The sequence below is a fragment of the Echiichthys vipera genome (genome assembly GCF_963691815.1).
Source record: "Echiichthys vipera genome assembly, chromosome: 13".
NCBI lineage: Eukaryota > Metazoa > Chordata > Actinopteri > Perciformes > Trachinidae > Echiichthys > Echiichthys vipera.
This window is the reverse complement of record NC_139838.1, coordinates 24,913,002-24,925,322: the sequence shown is the minus strand read 5'-3', so window position 1 is coordinate 24,925,322 and position 12,321 is coordinate 24,913,002. Positions and strand designations below refer to the sequence as shown.

At 39.2% G+C, this 12,321-nt stretch overlaps 1 protein-coding gene across 1 annotated transcript; it reads right to left on the bottom strand.

Moving 5' to 3' along the window:
• Window positions 1–2,380: 2,380 nt before the first annotated feature.
• On the bottom strand, window positions 2,381–10,704 carry LOC310955401 (cyclic GMP-AMP synthase; the record flags this gene model as incomplete). Its single annotated transcript, XM_083925220.1, has 8 exons — window positions 10,586–10,704; window positions 8,771–9,003; window positions 7,796–8,018; window positions 7,549–7,679; window positions 5,195–5,348; window positions 4,953–5,052; window positions 3,665–3,787; window positions 2,381–2,771 (listed from the first exon to the last, which is right to left on the bottom strand). The coding sequence occupies exons 1-8, from the start codon at window positions 10,689–10,691 to the stop codon at window positions 2,381–2,383; spliced, it is 1,461 nt and encodes a 486-aa protein (XP_083781346.1). The 5' UTR covers window positions 10,692–10,704.
• Window positions 10,705–12,321: the final 1,617 nt, after the last annotated feature.

The window sequence follows — 12,321 nt, the reverse complement described above, 5'->3', positions numbered from 1 at the left end:
TTAATTTATATATTTTTATTTATTTAAGATAAGAGATTATTAATAAGTGATGATTCATAAATAAATATGCTGAAATTATTTATTAAATAAAAAACAAATATGCTGAATTTGTATATTTTTTATAAAGTAAAGATAAGTGATGGTTAATAAATGATAAATAAAAAATAAATATGCTGAATTTAATTTATATATTGTTACAAAGTAAAGATAAGTGATGATTATTATAAATAATAAATAAATATGCTCCATTTACATATTTTTCATAAAGATAAGTGATGATAAATATATAATAAATACTAAATGAATAGTTCAACATATTTATTTATAATTAATGTATTGTTGTTAAGATAAGTTGTGATTAATAAATTGTAAATAATAAATAAATATGCTAACATTTATTTATACATTGTTATAAAGTAAATATAAGTGGTTATTAATATAAAATATACATAAATATGCCAAAATTATAAAGTAAAGATAAGTGATGATTATTATAAATTATAAATAAATATGCTCACATTTAATTACACATTTTTTTTAAAGATAAGTGATGATAAATATATAATAAATATATAAGAAATATATTTCAGCATATTTAATTATAATTTATATATTGTTGTAAAGATAATTTGTGATTAATATATTATAAACTATTTCATATATATATATATATATATATATATATATATATATATATATATATATACTATAAATAATTGAAAACTAATAATTAAGGAGAAGGGTAGGATTAAATAAATTACAGATACTTGTTCTGACTCCTTTTCCATTATGTGAATTTAAAAACATGTTTTGTTTCAATTATTTTTGTAATTTTCTCTTTTTATGTTTTATTTTTTAACAATCATTTTTTTAGTGTTTTCTGTGAAATAATAAACATTTAAATCAATTCAAAAACACAAAATAAAGAGATTATTTTCATCGTGTGAAGGAATTATGCAATTTTAAATCATGAGTTTGAATCATCGCCCAAACTTTATTAGTTTATTATTAGAGCTCAACAACTTTTACACAACTTTTAAACAACTATTAAACGTCACTAATTAAGAAAAGAAAGAACAAAAACCGTCATTCATCATTAAAACATTAGTTTTAACCTTAAATAACCTGTTTTCTCTGTTGCTTTTGTCTTTAAACATCCTTTTTTCCTTATTACTCCACAAAGAGAAGATATTTCATTATTTATTATATTTCACAAGACTTTAATAATAAAAACAACACCAACACTGAAATTCAGACGTTTAAACATTTATAAACACGACTCACACAAAGAACTTATTAAGACATTAAAGCATTTTAAAACACTCTGCGTTGAAGGTAAAAATGAGGATAATCATGTTTGAATCACTTAAATCTTTGTTTAAAAAGCTTCTTCATCACAACAGAGAAGGTGACGTCTGACAAAGTCTCTCATCAGTTTCAATTAATGAGGAATAATCTCCTTTATTTCCTGTTTCACCGCATTTACTCCAGTGTGACGTCGTTTCCCGTCACTGATGCAAGATTCAAGAAGCTTTATTTATAAAGAGAGGGAAATTATTGTGCAACAGTTTCAATACAAAGATGGGAAAGGATCAGACTAACAATAAGAATACAAACATAAATCAAATAAAATAAAGCTAACATAAAATAAATCAGACAATAACTAAATGTGACAGAGTGCAACAGACATCGTGGTTAAACGTAGGTTTATACAATATACAACAATACGCAGCGTGCAGTTTAGCAGCATTGTTTTTTCAACTTTCTGTCGATTTTGCATCTGATTTTAGTGTTTTTGTCAACTTTTTGTGGTGTTTTGCATTTATTATTAATTGTTTTGTCATCTTTTTGTGGTGTTTTGCATTTATTATTAATTGTTTTGTCATCTTTTTGTGGTGTTTTGCATCCGTTTTTAGCCGTTTTGTTAAGTTGTTGTGGTGATTTGCATCTGTTTTTAGTTGTTTTGTCACCTTTTTGTAGTGTTTCGCATCTGTTTTTAGCCGTTTCGTTAAGTTTTTGTGGTGTTTTGCATCTGTTTTTAGTCATTTTGTCAACTTTTTGTGGTGTTTTGCATTTATTATTAATTGTTTTGTCATCTTTTTATGGTGTTTTGCATCTGTTTTTAGTCATTTTGTCAACTTTTTGTGGTGTTTTGCATCTGTTTTTAGTCGTTTTTTCAACTTTTTGTGATGTTTTGCAACTGTTTTTAGTCGTTTTGTTAATTTTTTGTGTTTTGCATCTGTTTTTAGTCATTTTATCAACTTTTTGTGGTGTTTTGCATCTGTTTTTAGTAGTTTTGTCACCTTTTTGTGTTTTTTTGCATCTGTTTTTAGTTTTTTTGTCAACATTTTGTGGTGTTTTGCATCTTTTATCAGATCACTTACAAACAAAGTAGGACACAAATTAAAGCCACACCGAACAAAAGGACCAGATTTTTCACCATCGCGGTGTCCAGAGAGTAAACTGCAGTCTCTATGGACGACTGATCAGCGGGCGCGTCAAAGGAGTCGTCTCCTGAAGGACTCGTTAGTCGGAGCGGGGCCACAGGAGCCGGGGGCCTCAGCAGCGGCAGCCCCGCCCTCCTCTGCTCCTGCAGGGCGTCGATGAGGAAAACCAGCGCTCTTCGGGGGAAGACGGTCGAGGAGAAGAGGTTGCAGCTGGGAGCGAAGAAGTGAGGGAGGAGGCCCGTGCGAGCGTGGGCCTCCAGTGCCCCGAGGAGGTGCAGGAAGCAGGCGGGGAGCTGCTGGCGAGGCCACAGGGAGTCCTCGAACCTGACGGGGCAGAAAGCGTTAGAGAAACGATGATGCTGATGCTTGTTAGTGGTTTTTACAGCCAGTGCTGCTCCAATCAACACTGATACTGTACTTCTACAACGGGCCCCTGGGCACCGACACGGAGGAGGCCCCCACCCTGACACCAGACACACTAGCTCACAGTTTTGTCATCTTGTTATGGTCAAATTTTGTGTGTTTTTAGTTGTTTTGTCAACTTTTTGTGGTGTTTTGCATCTGTTTTTAGTCATTTTGTCATCTTTTTGTTGTGTTTTGCAACTGTTTTTAGTCATTTTGACATCTTTTTGTGGTGTTTAGCAACTGTTTTTAGTCGTTTTGTCATGTTTTTGTGGTGTTTTGCAACTGTTTTTAGTTGTTTTGTCAGCTTTTTGTGGTGTTTTGCATCTGTTTCTAGTTGTTTTGTCATCTTTTTGTGGTGTTTTGCATCGGTCTTTAGTTGTTTTGCATCTGTAATTAGTTGTTTTTTGCGTGCTTCTCATTGTTTGTAGTCATTGTGTGTATGTTTTTGATTTATTTGTGTCAATCATTTAGCATCTCCTCATGCTCATTGTGCATCTCTGTAGTCCTTATGGGTCGTTGTAGTTGTTTTGAGTGTGTTTGTGGTTATTTGTGATTGTTTTGTGTGTTTTTCAGCAACATTTGTGACGTAGGACCCCTGACCTTATGGGTGTCTGGGCCCGTTCAGTGATCCATCCATGACAACACACACCGATAATAATAATAAATACTAACAACCACTGATTCAACATGTCCACACGTCAGTGCTGCTGTTATACCTGAAGCTACTTATTACACTTCTACAGCTACCAGGGCTGCTGTTCCACCTCTTATACGATAATAACGATGTTTTGATAAAAGTAAAGATGTCCGACCTGATGGACAGGGTGTGGAGGAAGGCGGTCTTCCCGTGATACGAGCAGAGGTGATCCAGCTCTTTGGGGAAACGCTGCTTCAGGCCTTTGATCAGAGACTTGAGGAGCATCAGACACTGTTTCCTGCCGGAGAGGAGAAGAGGACGAGATGTTTCAGTGTAAAAGGGCTCAAGACAAACTATTAATACAAACTTAGATTAAAAATCATCACAACTTGTTTTATGTTGACTCTATTTACAGTATGTACTGTTTTAAGTTTCTTAAATGAAGCATCCTTTATAAGTCATACGTAATTGTTTCATTAACAGTTCATATTGTTGTGTCTAATGTTTGGGTTGCCAGGTTGTGATCATCCTTTCTGATTTGTAATAAAGCAGTTATTCATGTTGGTAACACGTTCATATATGTTCATCTTTAAAAAGCCACAAAGTCTGCAGATATTAATGTTATTAAGTACCATATTTTCCGCACTATAAGGCGCACCTTCAATGAGCGTCTTATTTTGAAACTCTGTTCACATATAAGGCGCATAGAACAGACACTACAGTCGAGGCTGGGGTTACGTTCTGCATCCATTAGATGGAGCTGCTCTAAAGGGAACGTCAACACAACAGTCAGGGGAGGTCGTCTTGTTGCTTCCTCCACTTCAGCACCATTGATTGGTTCATGTTAAACTCTCTCGCTGCTGCTCCATTCCCGTGTTCTACTGCGTGACTGATGGCCTTGAGTGTAAACTCTGCGTCGTAAGCGTGTCTCTTAACAGGAGCCATTTTGGGCTCTTTACACAAACACACACATGGAAATGAAACGGCACGATTCGCGCAGTCATATATCTCAACATGCACCGCGCGTTACTTCTTCTACGGGGGAAATAGAGTCGGTGGCTGCTCACCGTAGTTGCGAGACCTGTTGTGGCTCAAAATTGGTCCATATATAAGGAGCACCGGATTATAAGGCGCACTGTCGGCTTTTGAGAAATTTGAAGTATTTTAGGTGCACTTATAGCGCGGAAAATACGGTAGTCATTAATAAAGGTGTTTAAATATCAAGTCTGAAGTTGTACGTCTAATAAGTTAATAAATGGATTATCTGAAGCCCGTTTCTAGAAATAATTGGTCAAATTGTCAGTTAAAGGTATTTTTTCACAACCTGGCAACCCAAACATTCTTCTTATTAATCTGAACTATAAATGTTTAGTAAACCATCAAGTACAATTTAGAAAACCCTTCATAACGAGTGTTTAAACTTTTATCAGCTGCCTTTGTGAAGCGCTTTCTGTAAATCTCACCGGCAGCATTTGGTGGCGCCGCTCTCGCAGCAGGTTTTCTTGTTCCCGTGGCTCCTGATGATTTTCTTCTCGACGTGAGAGAAAGAAATCCTCCAACTCTCTGTGACGGAAAGACACAAAACAACCCGATGACGGTTTCATGTCCCCGTAAATAAAACACAAACACCTGATCACAAAGAGGCGTCCTGCGTGTCACTGCGACCTTCAGCTCAAGACCAACCTGTCCTTTTTCTTATTCTCACCTTTGGCGTCCTCGCTGATGTTTCGTCCTTTGAGCCTCTTTGGTACGAAGTAGCACGGTAAACTTCGGATTTCTTGGCGAACCTTCTTTCCCAGCCAGTTGTCCACGTCCGGACCGTTACGCACAGCGGGCGGCCAGGCCTGAGAGGAGTGAACCTCCGCACAGGACCAAGGACGGGTGTTACGTTCATTACCATGATACTGTGAGCGCCCCACCTCTCTTCATTAGACACCGATGTACCAACGCCATGTGTCATAAGTACAGAACGGTAACTGACGAACATACACTCACCGGCCACTTTATTAGGTGCACCTGTCCAACTGCACGTTAACGCAAATGTCTAATCAGCCAATCACACGGCAGCAGCTCAGTGCATTTATGCGTGTAGACATGAGCACTGACCTGGTGTGGCGCCGATCCAATAGCAGCCCCCTCACTCTGACATCTCTCCATTAATTGCATGTATATAGGTCCTGTGTGTGTGTGTGTGTGTGTGTGTGTGTGTGAGTGTGTGTAACTGTCAGGATCCCTGTCCTGTCAGGCTCTTCCCTCTTCCTTTTGTGTCTTTCCCTTTGTGTTTGCCTGTCGGAGCTCGTAGGCGTGGTCCCGCCCAGCTGTGGCTCATCCCCTCATCAGTGCCTACTGCATAAAAAGCCGGATGTGGCCAACATTCGGCGCCAGACCGTTGTTCGCATTTCCCTGGTATCGTGTCTCTCTTGGTTGGCTCCCATTTTCTTATGCTCATGTTTTCATTCCGTGTTGCACTGTTTGTTAATTTTTTCTTTGTTTTATTTCTTTTTAGTTTCCCTCCCAGAGTTCCTGTCCGTCCACCACCCGTTCGTGTTTTTCTCCTTATCCCCGCGTTTGTTCTTCCTCGCCTACACCCGGACCCCGTACCTGTTTTCTCCGTACCCTGGGTATTGTTTATTTGTTTTTCTATTAAATATTCGTCTAAATCTCACTCGGTGTCCGTGTCTGCATTTGGGTCCCGCTCCTCGGAGTTATTCCCCGCACCGTTCATGACAGGAACGTGAATAATATAATAACAGAGTGAAGATACTGAATAAAACCCTTGGATGAATAAAGGTTTTTCGAACAGTTACAACCAGGGCATGAAATTGGCACCTATAACTTTTGTGATTGCCGGGTGAAACTCTCGATCTACCTGCCATGTGTCACACCGCGGTGAGGAATGTCCTGTCTTGGGCCTTTTGTCTTGTGAATTTCATGGTTTTATTTTGAAAAGTAACTCTTCTCTCGTTTCAGGTCACTTGCCCTTCCTCTTGTGTCACCGGTCTGGTGTCTCCCCTAATCCCTGATTGTTTCCACCTGTGCTCCCTTCCCTGGTGTATATATTGTCTTTGTCTTCCCCTGTCTCGTCGCCAGAGTATTTCGTCGTGTCATGAAGCTCCAGCGTTTCACAGCCTTGCCACAGAGTTGCCTAGTAAATTGATAAGTATTGCCTTGCTTGTTTTTCTGTTTCCTTGTATACCTCTGAAGAAGAGTGATTTTGATTTTGATAAAGTTTTTGGTCAGTTGAGAACCCTTTTTTTTTCTAGATAGTCATAGCCCTTTGTTTTGTTCCTCCCTCCTTGTGGAGCGCTTTGATTTTGTAATTATCCTCAGCACAGTGAAGAGTAGATAACTTTATAGCCTTTTGTCCTTTTCCTCCTCAAGAGTGATTTTCTGTTGGTGTAACTTTTCTTAGTTTATTCATTATTAGACCAGTGTAGAGTTTTTGGTTTCACCTCCTTCTTCGGGAGCGAATTTCAGTTTCTAGCCCCGTTTATTGTTTTCTTGTCTATCCTCTGTCTGTTGACGAGGTAGAGTTTTAAAGCCGTTTTGTTGTCTCATCTTCTGAAGGAGATACAAGAGATTCAGAATAAAAGCCTGTCATACTTGTTCTCTAACTGCATCTGAGTCCTCATTTCGCCAGGCCTGACACCACGTTGGCGTGTAGCCAGTACGACAACAGTGTTGAGTGTTGTTCACCAATCAGGTCGCCTATTGTTGCCAAGTGAGCCCCGCCGTTTTCTTGGGGTTTCAAGATAAAAAACGAGAAGAAGAAGAAGAAAAATTAAAATTTTGGCGGCGTATTGCTGGTGTGAACTGGCTGCTGGCTACAACAGAACAGAAAGGACGAGGAGGACGATTAAAAAATATAAAAGACGTTTCAGTACAAAGTGGAATGTTTTGCATCTGTTTTTAGTCGTTTCGTCACTGACTCTTTATCAAGAATCAGGTGTGCCTAATAAAGTGGCCGCTGAGTGTGTATCGCTTTCACGTTCATCAGTATTTTATTTCTCCAGATTTAAACGACCTCCTGACGACACATTTACAGATGAAGCGATTTACCTCCAGAGCAGGAACCACGTCCACAGAGATCACCTCGTCACTGTTGGTTTCCCTCCTGCACAGAGACAACGTCACAGCCGGAGAGTGAAGTCGCTTCCTGTTCACCTCCCAGCGAAAGCCTTCGTCGGGAACTGGAGACGTGGAAACAGTTAATCTGGCGCCCAAAGTGGGATTAACAAAATAAAATCTCCAGACACCGACAGTAGAAGGAGAAACAACAACAACAACAGATAAAAGGGGACCAGACCTTTATAGGTCTTGAGGAACTTGCGGACCAGGCGGAAGGTCTCACTCAGGATCCTGCTCGACGAGAGGGTGCGCTTGTTCTCCAGAAGGAAAGCCTGTATGGGGCTGCGAGGGGGCCGGGTGAGGTCCAGGCGGTAGAAGAGGCCGCCGTCGAGCTTCGTCATGTCGAGGCGCCACGGAGCCTGAAGCTTCAGCATCATGTCAAACTCATCGGGGGAGTGGATCTGAGATTAGACACAGAGACGGTTTATTTGTCTTCCACACACTTAAAAGTGTAATTTACATTTAGTTGATTATTTGTTTAGGAACAATCCGTGAAAGAGCGAGTTTAAACAATGGCGATTGATCACGTGACCCACTAATGAAAGCATTTGTATTTGCTGCTTTGCTGAGAAATCAGAGCGTCGGCGGCGGCTTTTCCCGCGCTAAAATCAAACGCGCGTTAGTGAGGCTGTTTTTACGCCGTTCTTCTCTCTCCGTCCTCACACAGTTTTGTTTTTAGTCGTTTTGTGGTTTTAGCATGTGTTTTTATTCGTTTTGTCATGTTTTTGCATTTGTTTTTGAGTTATTTGTGGTGTTTTGCATCCATTTTTAGACGTTTTGTCATCTTTTTGTGGTGTTTTGCATCTGTAATTAGTTGTTTTATCATGTTTTTGTGGTGTTTGCATCTGTTTTTAGTCATTTGCTTGATCGTTTGCTTGCGTGCTTCTCATTGTTTGCAGTCAATTACATTACTTACTAACTGGTCAAAGTAGAAGTAGAAAGTAGAAAGAAAACACTCAATCACAAGTTCCTCAAAATGTCCCACAAATTTGTTTTAACCAAAATGGAAAGTCTTCTAATTACACTGACTTTAAATAATCCGTCTACAATAAAACATCATTAATCATCATCAGTTGTTGTTGTAATGTTTTTAATCTGCGGAGTAAATGTTTATGTTGAAGTGTTTAAGTATAAATATCATGCATGACCTCACCTTGACCTTCTCGAAGTAGCTGCCGGTGGTGAGGACGTCCGCCGACTGGAAGAAAGGCTGGTCGCCGTTGCTCCGCAGGAACTTCAGCAGGTTGTCTCGGAAGTCGTTGACCACCTCTGCGGCCCAGCGGCGGTCTGTCAGACAGATCTTGAGGTCTTTGGCGTTGGATTTGATCCAGTTGCTCAGCTCCGGGGAGACAGACACCGGCTCCTCAGACACTTTGGATCCCTCCTCTGCAAAAACAGACGGCAGCTGCGTGTTTACTCCGGAGCTTTGCTTTACTTTAGTCAGGGTCAAAACACTTAAAGGGGAACTTAAAATACCTTTAAAAGACTTTAAATGAAACTTTAACTTCAGTAAAGGATCAGAATATTTCTTCCATCACTAACATTCAACAACCATGAGAACTGAAAAAGTGTATTTTGAGAATAAAATCATTGATTTTTAGTCGTTTTGTCAACTTTTTGAGGTGTTTTGCACCTACTATTAGTTGTTTTGTTATATTTTTGTGGTGTTTTGCATCAGTTTTTAGTCATTTGTAGTGTTTTGCATCTGTTTTTAGTCGTTTTGTCAACTTTTTGAGGTGTTTTGCATTTGTCTTTAGTCATTTTGTCATTTTTTTGTGGTCATTTTGTGTGTTTTTAGTTGTTTTGTCATGTGTTAGTGGTGTTTTGTGTGAGGGTTCTGTGTCTCGGTGTTTGGCCCTGCCTCTTTGTTCCTCCCCCTCTGCAGGGCTGGGCTGACGGGGCTGACGAGGCACATCTGCAGCCATTCAATCAGCACCACCTCTACATATACACCTGGTCTCGGCCCTGCTCCCCTGCCAAAGTCTGTCTTGTCGGTAGAGCTGACCTTCCTCTCCTAGGGAGTGTTGCTGCAGTCTTGCCAACAAGTGCTGATGTTGTTCTTTGTGTGCCTTCTCAGTTCTTTGTACCTCGTTGCCTCGTTTCCTGAGTTTACCCCAAGCCTGAGCATCTTCTGGCGGTTGAGTTCCCCCGCGTGCCTTGCCAGCCACCTGTTGCTTTTACTTGTGTGCCCCCTTTGTTATAATAAACATTTTTGACGCACCTTTCTAACCTGCCTGCCTTTATGGTCCAGCTGTCAGTATACCCGTGATAGTTTTGCGTCGGTCTTGAGTCGTTTTGTCATGTTTTTGTGGTGTTTTGTGTCCGTCTTTAGTCGTTTTGTCATGTTTTTGTGGTGTTTTGTGTCTGTCTTTAGTTGTTTTGTCATGTTTTTGTGTTTTGTGTCAGTCTTTAGTCGTTTTGTCATGTTTTTGTGGTGTTTTGTGTCTGTCTTTAGTTGTTTTGTCATGTTTTTGTGTTTTGTGTCAGTCTTTAGTCATTTTGTCATGTTTTTGTGGTGTTTTGCATCTGTCTTTAGTCGTTTTGTGTCTGTCTTTAGTCGTTTTGTCATGTTTCTGTGGTGTTTTGCATCTGTTTTTAGTCTTTTTTGTGTCTGTCTTTAGTCGTTTGGTGTCAGTCTTTAGTCGTTTTGCGTGCTCCTCATTGTTTGTGGTCAATTGCGTTTCACACTCCTGGGAAACTGGTTAAACTGGTCGAAGTAGAAAGTGAAATGAAAACACTCGTCCTGCAAATGTGTTATAACCAAATGGAAAATCTTCTGATTACATTTACTTTACAAACTTCATCTACAATAAAACATAATTCATCAGTTGTTGTTGTAATGTTTTTAATCTGTGGAGTAAATGTGAAAGTGTTTAAGCATAAATAAATGTAAATATTGCTCAGCTCGGGGAGTATTTCGAGATTAAAATGTGAATGTTTTACGCACAAACATAAGCAGCAGCGTCACCTGCACTTTGTTGCCGCTGAGCCTTTTTCCACTTTCCTCTGCTGTCGTCTTTAGGCTGCGTCGCTTCAGTCAGGCCGCTCTTCACATCCGCGTCTGCTCCGTCCATAACTCACTCAGCCTTGAATGTTTATGTACAGAAAACAGAGACAATGAACATTAGAGACGAGTAAAGAAGTTATGGAGTGAAAGTCCAGAGAGCAGAGAGTCTGCACTGGCACGTCTGATGGAAACCACGAGAGAACGCTGTGTTTTAAAGTCACGACCCGTAAGATTTGAGAGGCGTTGTTTCTAGTGGCCTCTTTGGCGCAAAGATGTAACTGCAGAATCCGCCATCTTAACACGTTTTGAACCATCGTAAACTTTACGTTCACTCCTCTATTTCTGGTCCGTCCCCTATATGTTCCCCTTTAAAGTGTAATTCAGGCGTAAAATCATCCCAGGGGCTTTTTCCGCACTTACAAACATCAAATAAGCCGTCGAGACAGTTTTTTTCCTGTATGAACGATAAACGGAGAGTCGCTAACAGCCTGACGTGGCTAACAGTGATTAGCTTGGGGCAGTACGGTGAAGGCATTCAAAGGTCTTTAACCACTAATGCTGCTTCAAAATAACAGCAAACCTCTGCAGCAGCATGAGAAGCATGATATCTATCTTTCGATCTATATCACTCTATCATTCTATCTGTTTTCTCTCGGTGTATTTGTAAATGATTGATTGTAACAGTTACATTTGTTTCCACTGTTTTTTTCTGGTTTTAAAGCTACAGTGAAAGCATTCAAAGGTCTTTTTTAACCACTAATTCTGCTCAAAATAACACCAAACCTCTGCAGCAGCATGAGAAGAGTCCCTACGCAGAAAACAAAGCACCAATGGGCTCCTACCTTTGGGATTGACTTTAATCCACTTGAATGGACTTTACTATGAGAGGAGCTGGTACAGGGGCCAGTAGGTAAGTCTTTAAAACACTCTTTTAATAAACTCTGGGTTCACTAACTACGTTGTTGGTGCTTTGTTTTCTGTGTAGAGACTCTTCTCATGCTGCTGCAGAGGTTTGGGGTTATTTTGAGCAGAATTAGTGGTTAAAAAAGACGTTTGAATGACTTCACTGTAGCTTTACAACCAGAAAAAAACAGTGGAAACAAATGTAACTGGTACAATCAATCATTTACAAATACACCGAGAGAAAACAGAAAGAATGATAGAGTGATATAGATAGGTAGAAAGATAGAAAGAAAGAGAGATAGACAGAAAGATAGATAGATAGATATATAGATAGATGGATAGATAGACAGATAGATAGATCGATAGAAAGATAGATAGATAGATAGATAGAAAGATAGATAGATGGATAGATAGATAGATAGATAGAAAGATAGATAGACAGATAGATAGATAGATAGAAAGATAGATAGATGGATAGATAGATAGATAGATAGAAAGATAGATAGATGGATAGATAGATAGATAGATAGAAAGATAGATAGACAGATAGATAGATAGATAGAAAGATAGATAGATAGATAGATAGATAGATAGAAAGATAGATAGATGGATAGATAGATAGATAGATAGAAAGATAGATAGATAGATGGATAGATAGACAGATAGATAGATAGATAGATGGATAGATAGATGGATAGATAGATAGATAGACAGATAGATAGATAGATAGATAGATAGATAGATAGACAGATAGATAGATAGATAGATAGATAGATAGACAGATAGATAGATAG